The following is a 21,267-nucleotide window of genomic DNA, read 5'->3' as shown; positions in this document are numbered from 1 at the left end:
GGAGTTGCAGTAGTAGAACTCATAGGGACTGTTTCTTTGAATTTATCTTCTGGACATGTGTTGGAATTAAATGGTACTGTTTATGTTCCTTCGTCAAGGAGAAATTTAATTTCCAGTTCTATTTTAGATAAGTGTGGTCATGTGTTTCTTCAGGGCAATGGGAAAATTGTTATTTATTTTAAATATGATATTGTTAGTTTCGCTGTTTTATGCAATGGTTTATACATGTTGGATTTAAATTTAGTTCCTTTTTAATCTATTGATGTTCCTATTAATGTTGTTATTGGGCACAAATGTCAAAGAGTTAATGAGAACTCTTTAATGTTATGGCACAGACGTTTGGGTCACATTTCTAGGGAAAGATTAGTAAGGATGGTTAAACAAGATGCTTTGCATAGTCTGGATTTCTCTTACTTTAATACATGTGTCGATTGCATTAAGGGAAAATTTCCTGCTAGAGCTAGAAACAAAGGGGCAATTAGGAGTGAAGATATGTTGAATTTGATTCATATAGATATCTGTGGGCCCATTTCTCCTGTTGCTATGGGAGGTTTTAAATACTACATCACTTTTATTGATGACTATTCTAGATATGGTTGGATTGATCTTCATTATGAGAAGTCTAGTTCCTTGGATGCCTTTAAAGCATTTAAGGCTGCAGTTGAACTGAAAACTGGGAAAAAGATTAAATGTGTGACGTCAAATAGGGGTGGTGAGTATTATGGCAGGTATACTGAGACAGGTAGAAATCCTGGTACTTTTGCTTTGTATTTACAAGAATATGGGATTGAGGTATAGTACACCATGCCTAGGACTCCATAACAAAACGGAGTTACAGAGAGGCGAAATCGTACTTTGATGGACATGGTGAGATGTATGCTTAGTCATTCTTCTTTACCATAATTTTTATGGTGTGATGCTTTGAAAACTATTGTGTACATTCTTAATCAAGTTCCTAGTAAATCAATGCCTAAGACTCCCTATGAGTTAATATTTGGTAAGAAGCCCAGTTTGAAATATTTTCATATATGGGGTTGTAAGGCAGAGGTGAGGCTAGGGGTGACCATGGTTCAGGAACCGTCGGTTACGATTCCTGAACTGCTAGTTCAGATTCAATGAAATCATGAACCTAAACCAAACCATCATGGGATGGTTTGGAAGACGGTTCCTGAACCGCCGGTTCACCCGAGCCCCGGTTTAAAGAGCGATTCAAAAATAGTGATTCAAGACGGTTTGAAGGACGGTTTGGAAGCGGTTTAGGGGCGGTTTAAGAGTGACTTAAAGGAAAAAATTAGAGAAAACTTTTATTGATTTAGAATTTAAGTTATATTTATAAAAATATTTTAATTTTTCTTAGAAATCTTTCAATCAAAATAAAATAAGAAAAAAAAAAGAATAAACATAACTTATTTTTAAGAAAAATTTAATAAGCAAAGAGTTGAACTTATTAAAAAAGTAGAGATAAACTTAATTTAAAAAAAAAATAGAAAAAGGTGCATGAACTTAATTTTACCTATGTATCCCTTTAGAATTTAGAGGAATCAAAATTTTTATTTATAAGCTGAGAGAAGGGAGATTGAGGTGGTTTGGTCATGTGAACCGTAGATATAGGAAAGTTCCAGTTAGACAAGTAGAGCACATTGGGTTAGAGGATAGAAAAAAAAAGGTAGACTTGGAGGAGAATAGTACAACATGACCTAGAAGCATTACACATTTCCGAAGATTTAACCCAAAATCGTTTAGAGTGGAGAAAGAGAATCCATATAGCCGATCCCAATAAATTTTTGGAACAAAAGTTTAGTTGAGTTGAGTATTACTTGCCTTTTTTAAAAAAATTATATGATAATTGATAATTAAAAAAATATAAAAGAAAAAAAAAATCAAAATAGAGGGTATTGAAAATTTTATTGAAGACATAAAATAATAACAGAGTAATTGAGATAGTATTAAAAATTTTAGTGATCATATAAAATAATAAAGTAGGAAAATTGTGAAAGTACTGAGAATTAAAAGGAGTGTAGAAAATAATTATTTAGAAAATTTGAGAGAAATTGAAAGAGTATTTAGAATTAAAGAGAGTGTAAAGAATAATTATATAGAGAATTATATATATATATATATATATATATATATATATATATATATATATATATATATATATATATATATATAATTAGAAGTGGAGTGATGTATTTATTGAATTTTTTTATATTTAAATCGCTAGTTTCGTTTGGTTCGAAACCGTAGGTTCAATCCGGTTCAGAACCACACACACACACACACACACACATATATATATATGAATTAGGAGTGGAGTGATGTATTTATTGAATTTTTTTGTATTTAAATCGCTAGTTTGGTCTGGTTTGAAACCGTAGGTTCAATCTGGTTTGGAACCACCAGTTCACGGTTTCTAAAAAATATGAACCTGAACCAAACCATAGAAAGATAGTTTCGGTCCGGTTCGAAGCCAGTTTCAGTTTTGACCGGTTTCGGTCTAGTTTTGACCTAACCGGTTTGGTTCTGGTTCCAAATCGGACTGTGGCCACCCCTAGGTGAGGCCATATAACCCTCAGATCAGAAAGCTAGATGCTAAATCTGTTAGTGGTTTCTTTATTAGATGTTGTACAAGTTCTAGAGGTAGTAGATTTTACTGTCCAACTCATTCTACTAAAGTGATTGAATCAGATTGTGCTATTTATTTTGAGGATGAAATGGATAGTGGGAGTCAAATACCTCGTGTTGTCAATCTTAGAGATGAGACTATTATTTTTCTTGTTCCTTTGCTGCCTTCCTCAGTAGATTTTAATTCTCCTGAGAGTAATGATGAAGTTCAAAATCCTGTTGATGTCAATTTAGAACCACCAATTGTAGATGTTGAGGGGCCTGATACAGTTAGTGAAGTTGCACCTTTGAGAAAATCTCAAAGGATTCATAGACCTGCAATATCAAATGATTATATGGTCTATTTACAGGAACACGAGTTTGAAGGCGCTGATATTTCTGATCCTATTTCTTATTAGGAGGCTATATGTGGACCTAATTCTTCAGAATGGATGAGAGCCATGCAGAATGAACTATCTTCTATGTATCACAATCAAGTCTGGGATTTTGTTGAATTACCAGATGGTTGTAAAGCTGTAGGTTGTAAATGGGTCTTTAAGACCAAACGTGGAGTCAAAGGTGAAGTAGAAAGGTACAAGGCCAGACTAGTAGCAAAAGGTTATAATTAGAGGGAAGGTACAGATTATACAGAAACATTTTTCCGAGTGTCCACTAAAGATGCCTTTTGTGTGGTTATGGCTTTAACTACTCATTATGACTTAGAACTCCATCAGATGGATGTTAAAACAGCTTTCTTAAATGGAGACTTGTATGAAGATGTGTACATGGTTCAACCTAACGGTTTCATAGAAGCTGGTAAAAAACACTTAGTGTGCAAGTTGAAAAGATCCATTTACAGGTTAAAACAGGCTTCTAGACAATGGTATCTGAAGTTTGATCAAGTTTTGACTTCTCTTAGTTTTGAGGAGAATGCTTCAGATCAATGCATCTTTCAGAAGGTGAGTGGGAGCCATTTCATTATTCTAGTATTGTATGTTGATAACATTCTTCTTGCCAGTAATAGCATCAATCGCTTAAACGAGACAAAATACATGCTTTATAGTCACTTTGACATGAAAGATCTTGGTGAGGCCACATATGTTATGGGTATTCAGATTCACCATAATAGGTCTCGAGGCATATTAGGTTTGTCTCAAGGAACTTATATTGATCGAGTTCTTAAAAGATTTAACATGCACACTTGCTCATCTTCTATTGCACCTGTTCTTTCAGGTGAGAAACTCTCTAAAGCTCAGTGTCCTCAGGATGACAAGGAAAGGACTGAAATGGAAAAGATTCCATATAGTTCTGCAATTGGGAGCTTGATGTATGCTCAAGCATGCACTCGTTCTGATATAGCATTTGCTATTAGTGTCCTTGGTAGATGCTTAAGTAATCCTAGATGGAGTCACTAGAAAGCTGCAAAGAAAGTTATGAAATATTTGTAGGGTACTAAGAATTATATGTTGACTTATAAAAGATCTAGCAATCTGGAAGTCATTGGGTACTCTGATTCTGACTTTGCAGGCTGTGTAGATGATAAAAAATCTACCTCTGTTTACATCTTCATGATGTCTGGAGGAGCTATTTCTTGGAAAAGTGCCAAATAAACACTTACCGCTACCTCCACTGTGGAAGCAGAGTATGTTGCTTGTTATGAGGCCACTTGTCAAGCTGTTTGGTTAAAGAAATTGATTTCTGGTGTGCTTGTTGTTGAAAGCATCTCAAGGCCCTTGACCATTTATTGCGACAAGGCTCTTACTGTTTGCTTCTCTCAAAATCACAGGAATTCTAGTCGAACTAAACATTTTGATGTCAAATTCCTGTTTGTTCGATAGAAGATTCGTAAATCACAGACTCGGATTGAACATATTACTATGGACCGAATGATTGCGAATCCGTTAACCAAAGCTTTGCCCATTAGTGTTTTTCAGAAGCATGTTGCGCATGTGGGTGTAATGAAAACTTTTGATGATGCTTTGGTTTAGTGAGAGTCTGTTTTATGTTACATTTGAGTTAGCGTTTGTATGGAATACTTAGACCATTGTTTTTTGAACATATCTTGTCACATATTCCATTTAAATTCAGTTTTTATTTTTAAGATTTTATTGGCACATATATATAATATTATTTTCCTTATCGGATTCAATGTTATTTTGTTTGCCATTACATTAACTGGATTTTATAGGTTAAATTGTTTACTTATTATTAGATTAATATTGTTTTCCTTATCGTATTCAATGTTATATTGTTTACCATTACATTAACTGAATTTTATAGGTTAAATTGCTTGTTATTGGATATTGTTTTGTATTTTATTAATCTATACTTTTAGTTTAATAAATTGATTACTGCTATCCAAATGGGAGATTATTAGATTCTCTAATTGTATCTGGATATGAATTAATATTAATCAATTGTTAAACTCATTGACAGATTAAATAATAATATCAAATAATAAGTTTAGCAATTGGCAATATCTAAATGAATTGGGTCATGTGATTGGACAAGCCTATAATGAATCAGATTGTCCATAAGCCCACTAAGGAAGATGCCCCAACTCTTAGCCTTATATATATTCTGATAACCCCATTTAACATTAGATATAATTCATATAGAATTTGAATGCTGTGGATATTAAAAGTTGTGAACCTACCCTTTCACTTTCATTCTTCATTGTTCATAGGAAATCATGGATACAAGCGTATTTCTAGATACACATATTATTTAATTATGTAATCTATAACGATTTAATTTATTTCTAACATGCTTTTTTTTCCTTTTCCATTATTGAAAGAGAAATTATCAAAGACATTAATGATAAATGAAATTTTCAGCTAAAAAGAAAGGGGATAAATGGATTCATATTAACATTAATACCATTAATGGTAAATAAGAAAAAGAAAAGGTCACATTACATTTTGAATTTTTTAAGGAACCAAGATGCAGCATCTAATACAGTACATTATGGCAGAATTTTAACTCTTATAGCCCCAGTCTTGACAGCAACACCAATGGCTGCTGCTTAAGCTGATAAGCGACTCTGCTAACATCAGAAAGTTGATACTAGCTTTTAATTGCACACCAATCTGATTTTCTCTAGATGTTAAATTTTTCCTTCAAGACCCTCAAAACCTCTTTAGAAGCTAATTTTTCAGCTGTCTTCTTGTTTGCAGCTGTAGATGTGTGTTTAAATTTTACCCCATTAGCTTTAACCTCAACAGTGACAGAAGACATGCCATTGTTGAGAGGAACAAAGGGGTTTTTCTTTTTAAAATGTTTTATTTGACATAATTCGTTAAGCTCTTTCGTAGGATTTAATCTAAGTGTCTCCAAAGTAACCAAAGGCTCCAAAAGTGGCCTTATGCTCCTAAAGACCACATCTTTGTTGTATCCAGAATCAACAAAAATAGCTCCTGCCAAAGACTCCATCACATCTCCAAGAACCTGTCACAACATAGGAATAACCATTTATAAGCTACCCTTAACAAAGTTTATTAACGAAAAGAATGGAGTCATATGATGAAATCCAACTAATTCTAGAAAAACTAATGGAAACAATAATTCAAGAATATGATGCAAAATTTAGAACGAAATAAAATTTATGACCTTGATAAGCAGAACCCTAAACATAAAGGAGAATTAAAAACACTGACAGAGCATAGTGCAATTCCAAGAAGACAAATATAGCTAAACTAGCTTGAAGCAACCACTATTATACTAAAAGCAGTAACACTATCAACTGACCTTGGGAAAAGATATCTCAGATTCCCATCCAAAAGTTGATTCTGAAGAATAATTCTCACAACATTTGACTGCAAAGCCAATATCCTTGTCAAGCTTTTGAGATGTGTAGAGAATATGCTTATGCAGTCCTTCCCTAACTGCAGATCTTGCATAGCAGTCATTGTTCACTGAAGCAGATCTCATTTCAGTTAATAGTCCTGGCGATATCTCAGGATACTTGCCATACAAATACTCTGTGATAAGGTAATCTAACACTGCATCTCCAAGAAATTCCAGCCGCTAGGTAGCCATTAAAGACATTGTAATTGAAGTTAAGATCAACTTCATTAAGAACTCACTAACATCTACAAAATTAAATGCATAAATGGAAAGAGAAATTGCTACAATTACCATTTATATCATCAGTTTATACAATGAGAAAAGATATAATATTAGATTCTATACACAATATAAATAGCAGAAATGTGAACATAATTGCAATAAAAATACCTGATAACATCTTGGAATCTCAGGAAGCATGTAAGAACCATGAGTAAGTGCTTCCAATAACAGAGAAGGATCCCTAAAAGAGTAGTTCAATAGAGACTCTAAGTGGCGGATCTCAATGTGGTCCTCTGGTTTCACTTGGAATTGTGGCTCATACGGTGTATTAAAAAAATCTACCTTTATACCAATCCAATTCAGAAATAATAAGGCAGCAATTTCACCACCTGCACTGAGGTAAGCACCAACAAGTGCCTCAACAACATCAGCAACTTTCTTTTTCTTTAATTTTCTTCTTCTTGTTATGTATAGACTCCTTGCATTGGAGATAAAATCCTCCCGTAATGAATAATTTCCAGAAGCATCACCAGGAACCATCCAGTTTTTTGGATCAAAAGACTCATTGCGGATGAATCCCTGCAATTGAGAAGGATAAGCAATGCAGAGTTTTGAATTGCTTATATATTGCAAAATAATGCTAGATTATGTCTATTAAAGGCATTTCAATAAATTCATTAAGTTTTGATAGTTACGTTAGGCTGCTAGCACCATAAAGAAAACACTCGGCTAAAAACGAAAGTTCAAATAATAGCTCAAGTGAATTCTCAGAAGATTCAAATGAGAATGATAGATTGAATGAACCTTTTTTTTTTCTTATTGAATAGTATTTTCTAGTTATTTATAGGAATAAGAAAATTCAATATTTTTGTGTATTTTTTCCAGTTTGTTGATCATTTAAGCATTCCAAAAATGTACAATTTACACATGGATTATGCAAGTTGAAGCTATTAGCCATTTTCAAAATCAACATTTAATGGCTGAAAAATAAATAAAGAAAATAAAAGAGAAAACATATGGGAGAGAGCCTCAAAGATAGAAAACTAGCCCATTCAAAGAAAGAAGCACAACCCATGGAATCATGCAAAACCCCTGTTCCATGCAATTAATAATTTTCTTCACAAGAAATAATGGTACCAATCACAAAGAAAAAAATGTAAAATGAAAGTAATCAATCTAGTCAACAACAAACTAAAAATAAGAAAATAAAAAAAAATAAAAACAATGCAAACTATTTTGAAAGAAGAAGAATACATGTAAAGGCCAATGATGAACATAATTAAGCATACAGGAATCATAAGAATAATATTAAATTAATAAGGATGGAAATATAAAAATCTTTTAATGAATATTTAAAAGAAAAGATTACCGGCAGTTTGCAGTCACATCCTAATTTGCAAAGTGTGTCATTACTAATAAGTTTGTCCTTCTTAATGCTGAGGAAGCCCTCATGATGTTTTTGGTATGTTTTGAATAGCAGCTGACTAGCAGCATATTTAAGAAAAGAATCCCCAAGAGTCTCTAGTGATTCCAAATGAAATTTCTCTTGGCACTTTTTTGTGGTAATTGCTTCCAAAACCTACCATATAAAATTGGGTTATCATAAGTCAAAACAAATATTTCAAACAAGACACACATTAGAGATGGAAAAAAAAAAAAAGAGAGGAAAACAAGTGTTGAAATCTACCAGACCTGATTGTCTAACATCTGATCAAATCAAAAATAAAAACTAAGCGGCAGATTATCATTTGAATATTAGAGGACAAAAGAAAAAAAAAAGAACCAATACATTTAGGGAATAACTTAATATACAAAAAAATACACGATGATTTAAGTGAATGTTAAAGAATTACGGTTCTGGCCAGAACAACACATCCACATATTTGCTTGCAACTATTATATACACTAGAATAAAATAAAAAACAGGATATAACATTCACGACTAAATGATAGAATTGAAACCAATTATTCAAAGCTATAAGTGTCTGCATACAAATGGCACTTTAAACTTCTGATGCGGGCTGTAAGCAACTCTTATGTGCTGTTGATCAGTCTCTACTTAAACAGGATGCCTGATTATCACTGGAATAGAAATCTTCAGTGACTATCTTTAATGAAAGTGCCACACACATAGCCAACTAAGAGAACACAATAATCCACCTTGACCACACTGGCATCATTAGTCCAGTAATAGGATAACTTTCATACTTGTTTGCATATCACAAAAACTTCTCATTCATTGATGAGTTTCCAATTAAAAGATTATGGAATGTGGAAATATAGCACAAAAATGAAATTCTCAATGTGCGTCTCTTTCCATAAATAATAGGCCGAAAGTATGTTTTAACCCTAACCTTTATCTAAAAAGCATTGTGGCACCCTGCCCTTTGAAAATGTCTTATCTCGCACTTTAACTTTATAAAGTGGAATTTAGTGAACCTTGCAATCCTAGTCACCATCAAAATTTAAGGAGAAATTGGACTAGTTGAGGGTACCATTAGGCTTTTTTGGTAAAGGTTAAAGGTTAATTTACGTATTCAATTTAAATCTTCTTAAATTTATTAAATTACGAAAATTCAGGTGTGAAACAATACATTTTTAAAGTTGAGGGAGGGTGCCACACAGCTTTTTTGATAAATGTCAGGAGTTTAATTAATGCATTCAGCCTAAATAATAAAAATAGGTTCATAGTATTGCTATAGAGTATAACAGCACTGAAGGACTTAATGGGTAGGGATTAAGGCTTAAATCAAATCTGGTGAAGCAGAATGAGTACCTTGATGGTTGGAATAACGACATTTTGTGTGCAGTGATCCAAATGCATCTTCTTCAAGTTGACAGCAATGAGCAAAGACTCAATTCGATGCATGATTGATGGAACAAATGTAAAAGAATAGAAAGTACTTATGGATATAGGTGACATTTTAATGCAACAAAGTTCAGGGGGCAACTCAACATATGCATTTTGTGAATCTGCAGGAACAGAAAACAAAAAAAAAACCAAAAATTAAAATACAATTAATAAAAACAATTTAGTTATTCAGCACAGCTAATAAAATAGGACTTGAATTGTGGTTGCTTTTGGGTAAATTGCTTGAGCAAAGTTTACAGGGCATTGATTTTTATTTCTTTAGACCAACAAATGCAGATAAAACCTTGTTTCAGGGAGAATTTGAAATACTTAAAAACAAGGTTTATTTCAAACACTGAAATTTGGACTAGAGACTACAAATGTTTCTGTTCATATTCTTTATCAGTCAAAAAATTCATTTATGCAATTTTCAACTAAAACTTTTCTTATTTTGAATAGATTTGAAAGTCAAGTTCAAATCCTTAAATTTTAAATTTCCTACCAAAAAGCAAATTTAAGGGCCTGCTTGCAGCTCCACAAGTAGAATACCAAACAGAATATAACCAGCAGTAACCACAGGTTTGTTTCCAAGAAAAAATCAATAGCAAGACCAACAACTAACAGATCTAAGGCAGTGCAATAATGTTGCAGGTCATCCAGCTACTATTTCAGGAAAGGCAATAGTTAGCTCAAAAACATCAAGGAAAACCAATAACAAGAGAAAAATAGATAATAAAGAAAAGAGAAGGAATTTACTTGTTCTCCTGATTTTTCTAAGAAGAAAACACTGAAGTTTACAAAAAAGAATGACACTCTACCAACTTAAAATGAATGACAAGTGAATGAGAACTAAGAAGCGCATGATTGCAGATAAATGAGAAAATCTTGAGCCCATGGAAGTGAATGAGATGTGCTCAATTGTAGATAATTTTAATTTCAGATAGAGGTTTGTTTTGCATTAATGAGGTAAGTGAGAAAATGAAATTATATGACCTTTTCCCTTGTGTTGTCTGCATCTAAGAAGGTAATAATGCAAGGGAAAAATATGCCGTCCTCTAAGAAGTAATTCTTGATCAAATAGCAGTTCGATGTCATACCTGAAATTTCATGTTAGATTGGGCAAACAAATATAATAGAATTTAATTAATATTGAAACAAAAACCCAGAAAAGGGGGGAAAATGTCAAAGGTAAATAAATAATACTTACTTATCTTTGTAATACTCCTTATAACTTGTGTAATCTCCATTCTTCAACTTCAAAAGTGACCTTCCATCCAAATGATCAGATATGCCTTCAATGCAATAGACTTCTCCATTATGTGGTGTGTAGACCAAAGAATTCTGTAGCATGCATTTGCATACCTGACCATTTTTTGTCCACATAGTACGTGTACAGTCCTTCAGAGGAGAATTCACATGATACTTCCATGCATTTTCATGTGAGAACAGTATAGAGATAATGGAATTCCAGTCAATGGAAGGTTTCTGACATGAGCCCATGGATGGAAGAAGTAAATAATCAATCTCGGGATCATTACTCAGCTGCAATCCATTTAAAATCTCCTCTAATTCATTTAAATTACGATCCACAAGAACTTTGAAAAGAGCAATCAAAAACTTCCTACATATAAGGACCTGGCAACATAAACCAAAAAAAAAAATAATAATAATCAAGCCAGAAAAAAGAACTAATTACTTTATTTTACAATTAGATATTATACCCCTCTGACCAAAAAGAAGAAAACTAGCATACCATCTCTGGAGTAAGATCAATTTCTCCAATATACTTTAATTTCACAGTTAATCGTCCTCTATCAAGTTCAAAGTCAAAATCCAGACTTAAGATATTTGATTCCAGCTCACTCCGCATGAGAAGTATAATATTATGTACAGGAATGTCAGAATCAAAATTCTGGTTTAATTCAATTAAGTAGAAGTAGTACGTTCCTTTTGACTCCTTTGAACCTTGGCTGACTAGCTCAGGTGGGTAGTACATAGGTTGTTCATCATCATAAGGAACATTCCCTGCACAATTAACAATCATAAACATATTAACATATAGCAATTCCTCGTACGATAACAATCAATCGCAAGAGAACTAAGGGAACACAGGTGCAATATAAATATATTTTGAAATTATAAGGGACAAAACAAATGCTAAATAAAACAATTACCAACTTCTTTAACAACAGCTTCTTCCTCCACACAATCAGGAACAAGATTATCAGTTAATGCACCAATCTTGTGAAGTTGCTTGCATGCTTCAAGGCAAGCCTTCTGCTTCAAAGTTTTAATGTTTCCTTGTACACAGATAGTCTCTATGGGACAGCTCTTTGGTAGAAGCAATGTGCAAATCTCCCTCTCCTCATCTATAACACACCTTGGTGCAGGTTTAAAATACCTACAGTAAACATGAATACATTTGTAATTGAGTAGGTTAAACAAATGTAGAAAATAAAGTTAAGACTACAGCTAAATTTAATTATTAATGAAGAGCTTAGCAGCAGTAACAGTAAGAGCACCAATGACTAACCGATCAGAAGGGAGACAAAAGCAATAGATGTTTATCAAACTGACACTAGAGGCCAGAGTCACAATTGCTTCAGTGCTTTCAACACAATAAAAATCATCATCGTATAATTCACTCTTAGGAGGTGAACAAGGAACAAAAGCATGGCGTAAGGACTCCTTTCTCATTATATCTCCACTAGAAAGATAGTTCTCTAGACGAGAACATGTAGAAAGATCCCCTCTAAAAATTAATCAGAAAAGATTAAAGGATTAAATATAGATCACAGCAACAATTTTTTAAGTGATATCAAGTAAATGTACTTAACAAGAAAAATGAAGAATCTAGAGCTTTATAATTTGCAGTGCTTGACTAAGATAGTATTTGAAAAGAATGCCAATAGATATTAACCTCTTCACCATTAACAAATAGTCTGAATTATGCATCCTAGCACGACCTCGTGACTGTATGAAACTGCTAATGGTAGCTGAAGGATCAAATCTAACTACCAAGTTGCAGCTTTGAACATCTAAACCTTCCTCCAGAATTGATGTCGCAACAATTATATTCACCTGTTCCAACACAGACAGTACTGTCTTTTTCTTCCCACAAACACAAGAAATTTAATGAACATCTATTGCGGATGTTAAAGGACATATGATATACCTTGCCTTTACGAAATTCTTCCACAGTTTCTTTATGTACTTTCTGTGTCTGGGTTTGCAACCCTGAGCCATTTCCTGCAATATATTTACTCTTCCAGCCATTATATCTTGGAAGCAGCTCACTCAGAAGAGATTGAAGTACAATGGCTGTGATGACCCTTTCCACAAACACTATACATCGTATGTCGTTTAAATCTCTGTGTTTAAATATATACGTAACCCATTGGGACAAAATGATTTATAATTGGAACAAAAACAAAAAAATCTGAATTGGAATTTCAATTATTTGCAACATTTTGGACCACCAGTGGCAACTATTTGCAATGAACCATATAAATACAAAATGCTCATTTTTCAGGTAAACTTGTCTCACAAAAATGAAGTTTGGAAGACTTGAGACCAATTACATCAATAGAAAAAGGCACACCATCATATAAGCTCATGGTAAAAGAATAAGAATTAAACTTGCATCTTTGATTTGTGATAAATAAAACATAGATGGCACTCCTTTACCATGCCATATGCTTAAGGTGGACTGATTGACACATCACTAAGAAAAATTTAAAAAAGCAGCTGCTAAAAATTTTGACTTCTCTTTCATAGTTTGTTTAGTTCAAATGAATTTCAGAATGAATTTAATGAAGCACATAAATAAATGCCATTAACTTAATCTTTACAAAAATTTCCTTGAGATTACTATAGAAAAGGGATCTAGAGAAACTGACAAGCTATCAGAATTGATCCCAACTTGAGACAAGACAAGAAATTGTTGAGCATATCCCACTGCTTTTCGGCATGAATCAATTCTTATTTTCCATTTGTTTTTCATCTTCTTCTAAGTGGTTTATTTGAACTCATATAAGCTATAAAATTTGACAGTATTAGTCTACTAGATAAAATTTTGACACATATTAGAACATATCTATGGACTTCAAAGAACTGACAATGAAAAACTTCATTGATCTGCACAAGTAAGAGATATCCAAAAAAAAAAAAAAACATTAAATATATTTGACAAAGGTAAATGAATGTGCATACACACCAACCTGTATTCAAGAAGTGAATCAACGAGGCAAAAGATTTTTGTAGTTAAAAGCCCTGCATCTACATCATCCTTAGCATTAACACCAATAGACCATTTTGGACCTAGATGTTCAATAGCAGAAGGAAATGAAATCTGTAAGAATAATCACTAATTTGACTCTCCGGATCTCCACTAATTCTGTCACTAAGTTAAAATAGAAATACCAGTTCTAATGCAATTATCAAATGTCTGTGAGGCTTCCAAATTGAACTCTTTAACAATATTCTCGCCAAATGCATCCGATTTACCCCGTGAAAGAAAGTTGCTTTTAGGGCACGATAAGACCTCTGCAGCCTGTTAGAGAAATATAAATTAAATTATGCCAATTATCCTGATAAAATTGCAGTCATGACAATTGAGAATTGTACTCTACACACTAAACAAAACCTTAAAAGCCGGCCAAACACCAAGTTCATCCAAACAATACATCAACGTAGAATGCATTTTTGATATTTTCTTGCTTGTAGATTCCACCGCCGAATCAATGAGATCCGATTGCTTCAAGTGGCACTCATACTAGAAAGTAATACACCTATTGTCAATCCATTTGATGAATCAACCAATATAATAATATGTCATTGCATCTGAATAACAAAAAGAAGCACACCTTTGCTTTCAAAATCTTCAATTTTTCAGCTAAACTCACATGTACAGCATTTGGGACGCCCGTGTGCTCATAAAATTTAAACTTTGGAGTTGAAAATGGTATAAACTTGGCGAGCACAGATTCACTAACACAGGTATACACCTTCAATACATAATAAATAACAGAAAAAATTATTTATTGATTAACCCAAAACAAATCATTAAAAAAATGTCCATGTGTTACAGTGTCATATGGAACATAATGGTCAAGACAAGGATTTTTGGCTATGTAAAGAACTGGTTTATAAAATTTTTCAGTATTGAAATCAAGGGGAGGGAATTAATTTTCTTCAAATTTAATGCACCTCAAAAATACCATAAAAATAAAGGCAAAACTGTTTCTATTTCTTGGGTCCAATAATTAGGCCACAGGGTTAGCTGCAAACTTTCCCTCCAAACGCAACCAAATGATACTGTAAACAAGATTTTCCAAGTTCAAGATGCTGCTTTCACTAACCTAGCTCACAACCATTATAGCAGAGACTTTAAAATTTTCAGACAGTGCCTTTACATTTGAGAAAGCATCATCAAACTACTTGAAATCAGCCGGTTTAGAAAGCTATGAGTACTGTATGAATAAGATGATACAGAGAACAAGAAGTACCCAGGATACACATTCTCATAATTTCAAGTGAAAGAAAGGAAGTTTGGCAATGGTTAAATGCATATCGAAATGTGCCATATGGTGTCATCTAAAACTGTAGAGGTCAAACCAAAACAACAAGAGAAAATGGAAAGACAGATAAGGCAACACAAGGGGAATAAAATAACAAAGAAATACAAGTATAATAGGTTGGTGTTTCTAGTAATTGAGTATATGGCAAAACATCAGCTTATATAGTTTGGTCATTCATACAATACACAGATGCATTGGAAAAAAGTGTTATAATAATATATGCTAATTACTAAATATGAGAAAAATAAAAAGCAAAGGCCCAAGTAATGAAGGCTTGCTTAAGAACCAATAATAATATAGTTGTGCCCAGAATGGACACTGAGTAATATTAAAAAGAACCATGTAATCAATCCATTGGAATAGGAATTAGACTTTACAGAGCTGAGAATCCAAATAATTATCTAGAAATTAAAACAAATATTTTCAGCACCAAAATAAATTAAAAATAACAATAATGGACAACTCATGGAGAAGCAGATCATTTCTCAGATTTTTAACCCCTAGAAAATCTTCCCATTTCCTGTGATAGGAAACACTATTAAAAGTTTTCATCATTTATCTGATGCGAGAATCGAGGCCAACTAGATATAAAACATGAAAAAAGGGACACAGAATATCAAAAATACTGAGAAGAGTAAATCATTGCATATATATTAAAATTTACATGTGGATCCCCAACAAGCTAATAAATTGTTTTGATGACCATGCTCAGGATAATTTTCTTATGAAAAGGATTGCAAAGCAAAATATAACTATTCACTTAGACCTTGAAATTTTCATCACCATAAATTTACTAAATGCTCAAAATTTAATGCAGGATGTATTATAGTTAGAAAGAAAAACAGGGAAGGGACATGTTATTGACAAGAGGAGCATACAGATTCCTCTTGAATAGACCATCTTATTGACAATGAATCCATTAGTATCAGTCCATATATAAATCATTAACACAAAGAAATCAATAGTATTGAGGCAATACAAATGTATTTATTGGGGGGAATCCAAGAGAAAGAAAGATAAACCTTTGAGTGCATCATATTCTCAAGCTCTGTAATCTTTGGCCAATACGTTGGTTCTGATTTTGCACCTTGATGAAGAAACAAAGAGGTCAAAATTAACAACTGACATACATTGATAGGCGGTGCAAAATGTGAACAACATCAAAATGTTATATGTAGCAAAAGCAAACCCTTCGATTTAATCGGAGAAGCTGTCATTCCAAATATCCTTGGAAGATTACAATTGCCAAAGCTTAACTGACGGTGATAGAATTCCTGTAAATGCAAATCAAATGTAGCTAGATATAAGTTTCACAAACAAGCAACAACAAAGTTGTTTCTATCTAAGAAGGAAACATCAATCTTCAACCACACAAATGATGGCTCAAAGTAAAAAGCATTGGTGACTTTGGTTGATTAAAAAGTTCCACTTTTTAACGGGCAACCATGTAATGGCATTTCACAAATACAAATCTATTTAGATGATATTGTGAAACCAGAAATATATCAATTCCTACTATACCCTAGTGTGACATTTATACATGCATAGTCAGAATTTCTTTTAAATTTCTTTACTTTCACGCTAAAAATCGACTTTGATTTTGCTTATAAGAAACCGTAAAGAGCATGAATTCAGATACTCATAACAATGAATAAATTTGCATAACGTTAACAAACCCTGATACCTCTATTCATTTTTCTTTCCTTTGTAAAACCTTTTCATAAGATTTTAACAATGTTTGATTAAAATATACATATATATCATTACAAGGTCCTTGATTGTTAATCCACATCAAAATGACAACCTTGTCATAATAGAAAAAGGAAAAGGGACAAAAAGAAGCAGCTCCCAGATCAGCCAGGGAAAATAAAATGAACAGATCAATGCCTACAAAGCTTGACTACACCATATATCCAACATAACTGCTCATAATTAGGTTAATGTATCCCGGTTTGATACTCTAATCATACAAATGACAACAGCTAACAAGATCATATGCTGCTACAAGTTTCCTTATCTTGGATACATTAAAGCTATGCAACAAGCACTTCACTTTGTTCCAACTTGAATTAAAAATGCAGAAGAATCATGTTAAAGAACAATCTTATTTTATATAATGTAACGGAAAGAAAATTCAAGCTCAAATCCCTACTGAAGTAGGTGAGTTGTCAAGAACAGTAATGAATGTCTCCACAGGGGAGATTGTGGGAAAAAATTTCATATCATGAAGAATTTATCAGTTAATCACAAATCATCGATTGATAACAAATTAAAAACACATGTGCACGTGCATGCACGCACAAACATACAGAGAGAGAGAGAGAGAGAGAGAGAGAGTGCGAGAGAGAGCTCACTGTCAAAATACAAGCATAAGGGTGTTTTCCACTTGCGTGATGGCATTCATCAAATATCAAAACCTTTATCAAGTCTAGTTTGATAAAGGAATGCCTCAAGCCATCAAGCAAAATTTGTGGTGTCATCACAAGCACCTGAAAATGTATTGAATAAAATATTGTTGCTCCTGGCATACACCACTCAAAGGCAACATTACAAATTACACAAGTTGCAGTCAAGACAAGAAGTACCATCATTCAAGCACGAAAAACTTGCCCAAATAGAAATGGACACATAGCGATCTGATACAGCAACCATCACAATTTCTTGAAGTAGAGGTGTAACTAGATACCATAAAAGTAGGACTAGACGTCTAGAACTCTTAGTCTTAATATAGCCTATAAGTCTTGCTTTGCTGAATGAATAATGAATATTTTTCCATGTTTTAATGGCCCAAAGTACACATGAGAAATAATTGGAGCATAGTCACATAGAAGGAATTGAAATATAATATCCATGTAGAAGCAGGAAAAGAAACTGCATCAAGATTATGCATAACCCACGCCCAGAACTACCTCCCATCATCAATAAGAATCATCAGAAAACCAATCAATAACTAAGAAAACTGGAGAATATTTTGGCTACTCTGTTTTCTTAAAACTGGTTTTGACAATTATGATTTCAGATGTACACAAACAGTAGCCTAAATTGACAAAAATTTTGGATGGAATATGAGACTTTAGTACCAAGACATTGAAAGAGATCTATTGCAAAATAGACTAGGCGTAACTCCATCAAAAGAAAATTTGTGGGAGGACGATTGCCCAAGTCAAATATGAAACATTTTCTCTCAAAACCCAAATACTACCTAGCCGATGTGAGACAACACACCCTCGCATGTCTAGCACTGTAATCTAGAGTGTGAAATTTGCTAGACTGGACATCTATGGGAAATATCCGATGCAAATCATTAAAAAACGAAAATAGAAATTCCAATGCAAATGGACAGAATCAATGGTTCAAGTTCCTGAGTCAAATGCTCACATTGGTCCCTAAATTATTTGGTTTAATATAATCTAGAAAAACACTACCTCATGTTTTTGTAAACGTTGCTTCCAAGAAGCAGCATCCCTGAAGTCAACTCCCATTTCTCCGCAATACTTACCCACAATCAAGTCAGTGTGCGATTCCACAGCTTCAGCTTGCTAGTAATTATGAAACACAGAAGAAGAAAATTGATTAAACCGAAAATAAATTCTTGTTTAAAATTTAGTTTCAATAATCAATAATCTTGTCTAACAACTCCAACTTCCAACATTGGCATAGTATTCACACAGGAAAAAGTTCTTTTTTTTTTTTAACTTGCTAGTTATATTTTTAATTATTGGCGTAAAATTTCGTAACTTTTAACTCTTTTTTTTTACTTCCATATTACATACCAATATAAAATATTTGTACAAGTTCTCCTTCGGTAACCAAAAAAAAAAAACTGTAGACCATGTATTGTACTTTCATGTCAGAGAATTTCACAAATCTCGACAAATTGTTAAAAATAAACAGCTTTTTCCAAAATTAACCTGAGCACCAATATCTAACATTTTCAAAACTTAATATTAGATCGATCAAGTTGTATAGAGCCCCAAGAAGTTGGAAAATTCTCATCTTCAACACCTGATCTACCAACCTCACATCTTCGAACCATCATTCTAATGTTACAAATTATTAAATTTGAATACAACGGACGTGAAATCATGTTCATTTCCAACACCCACATCTACCCTTCTGAAACACAATTTTATTGTTAAGCATAAATGGTGTATAGATTTTTCATAAACACAGACAATTATGCATGTGGAAGAGAGAGAGAGAGGAGAAGAGTGAGATTCGCCATACTTGATGGACCAGAACAACTTGAGGAACCAAGAAGACAGCAATGAAAGGTGAAGGTTTGCGAAGAAGATGGGCATAACTGCGCAGAAGCATGATAGCAACCAGAGTCTTGCCAGAACCAGTCTCCAAGAGCAGTACTGTGTTCTGCTTTAATGCCTTCTCCAGTGCCTCTAGTTGATAGCTGCAAATAAACCACAACCCAAAATATTTAAAGCGCAAAACAATATATAAAATTATGATCGAATAAAAAGATAGGAAATTAATGAATGAACAACCTGCAAACACTAACAGTAGGTAGTCAGAGAGTGGAAAAAATCCTTTCTTTTTCTCCTTTGCTTGCTAACAATGGAGAAAAAAAGTAAGCCAAAAAAAAAGAATTTACCTCCTAGCAAATGGTAGAGGTTCAGCAGCAAGTTTCTGGGTATCATCTGTGTCCATGTAGACAGGTTCCATAGAAGCTGAATGATCAATGGACTCGGCATTAGTGAAAACTTAAACAACCTACTGTAGGAAAAGTAAAACCAGTCTCTCTCCATCCAGGAAAACACAAATTGATATTCACAAGCAGAAAAAGAATCAAGAATTGCAAAACATAAACCCACCAAGTATTCAAAAAAAAAAAAAGGGATGAACAGAGAGCTTGAAACTTCAAATTTTAGTGATCAGTGATCAGCGAAGAAAGTGATGTCCTTACTTGTTTATGATTGTGATGAGTTCATTTAATGAGGGATAAAAAGAGAAAAGGTACATAGGATGTTCAACTTAGCAAGGAAGCAACAGTGAAAAAGTTGGATGAGTATTAAACTTTGCAAGGAAGGAGCTTTGATGAGAAGGGAGAGGAAATGACATAGAAAGAGTGTGAAAAGCATTGAATTTGAAAATATTTCATTTGTGGAATGTATTTAAAAAATAAAAAATAAATGTTTATAGGAAATTGGAAAAGTTGCAGGCTGATAGCGTGTTTGCTATCTCTGCAGCCCCCTAAGGGAAAAAAAAAAAAAAAAGCATTGAATTTAAAAAGTTTTAATTATTTTTTTAATAAAAATTGTATTTTAAATATTATTAATAAATAATTTAAAATTTTATTTTATTATTTTAATTTTATAATTAAAATTTATTAAATTTAATATTAAATTATTTTTTAATATTTTTAATTAATATATTTAAAAAATAATTTTTTCAATCATAATTTCAACAATAAAATTAAATTTTATTTTTCAAAAAATATTATATATATATATATATATATGCTGCATAATGTTATTAATATTTTGAATTTCCATTTTCCGCTAAAAATAGCAAGAAAGGAACCCAAGATTTGGAACTAAGCCAGAGAAATTTACAATGTTCATTCTATATAAAATAAGTGTAGTAAACGTGAGTGGATAGGAGACGTTCTATTATATTAAAACTTCACAAATCTCAAAAATTTGTAAATATTTATTCAGAAATTAAAGTTCCAACGTAATATAATTAATCAGAATTTATTAAATTTTAGGAAAAAAAAATACTTCTAATTATTAAATACTCTCATAAATTTTCTCTTTTTTTTTTCTATAAAAATGTCCACTTCCGGCAATGATATATTTCTTTATTTATAATTAAAATATTGAAACATCCCAGATGGATATGATTTACTAATTTTATTGAAATTTTAATACTTGATATTTCCCAAATAAAAAAAAATTCCATTGCTCTTATAAATTCTCCTAAAAGATAAGAAATTATCTGGTGCTTCCACAATATATGTTTTTTCTCTCATATTTTGAAAATTATAATTTTATAATAATTTAATTTAATTAATTTTTTTACCAAATATTATATTTAAAAACTTAATAAGGGAATGAATTCAATTATTTTTAATTTAAAATAAGTTTATTTTAAAAAGAAAAATATACTAAAAATAATATAATTATATGGAAATTAAATTGAATTATTTTT

The 21,267-nt window shown here is 32.5% G+C and overlaps 1 protein-coding gene across 11 annotated transcripts; it reads right to left on the bottom strand.

The window, feature by feature from the left end:
* Window positions 1-5,454: 5,454 nt before the first annotated feature.
* Window positions 5,455-20,187, bottom strand: LOC110639084 (endoribonuclease Dicer homolog 2). 11 transcript variants are annotated; one of them, XM_058128833.1, is made up of 23 exons: window positions 20,021-20,187; window positions 19,709-19,784; window positions 19,330-19,507; window positions 18,528-18,641; window positions 17,457-17,591; window positions 16,292-16,376; window positions 16,125-16,189; window positions 14,389-14,529; window positions 14,169-14,297; window positions 13,946-14,075; window positions 13,744-13,843; window positions 12,699-12,894; window positions 12,444-12,604; window positions 12,057-12,275; window positions 11,698-11,924; window positions 11,277-11,548; window positions 10,731-11,158; window positions 10,517-10,620; window positions 9,449-9,645; window positions 8,042-8,251; window positions 6,841-7,251; window positions 6,352-6,630; window positions 5,455-6,051 (listed from the first exon to the last, which is right to left on the bottom strand). In XM_058128833.1, the coding sequence occupies exons 2-23, from the start codon at window positions 19,777-19,779 to the stop codon at window positions 5,704-5,706; spliced, it is 4,200 nt and encodes a 1,399-aa protein (XP_057984816.1). In that variant the 5' UTR covers window positions 19,780-19,784; window positions 20,021-20,187; the 3' UTR covers window positions 5,455-5,703. The 11 variants fall into 11 exon arrangements, with proteins under 11 accessions (XP_057984816.1, XP_057984818.1, XP_057984817.1 ...); XM_058128835.1 differs by having other exon boundaries at window positions 13,744-13,795; XM_058128834.1 differs by having other exon boundaries at window positions 19,929-20,085.
* Window positions 20,188-21,267: the final 1,080 nt, after the last annotated feature.

Source organism: Hevea brasiliensis, chromosome 10, assembly GCF_030052815.1.
Source record: "Hevea brasiliensis isolate MT/VB/25A 57/8 chromosome 10, ASM3005281v1, whole genome shotgun sequence".
NCBI classification, from domain to species: Eukaryota; Viridiplantae; Streptophyta; class Magnoliopsida; order Malpighiales; family Euphorbiaceae; genus Hevea; species Hevea brasiliensis.
The sequence above is the reverse complement of the archived record's forward strand: the minus strand, read 5'-3'. Positions and strand labels throughout refer to the sequence as shown.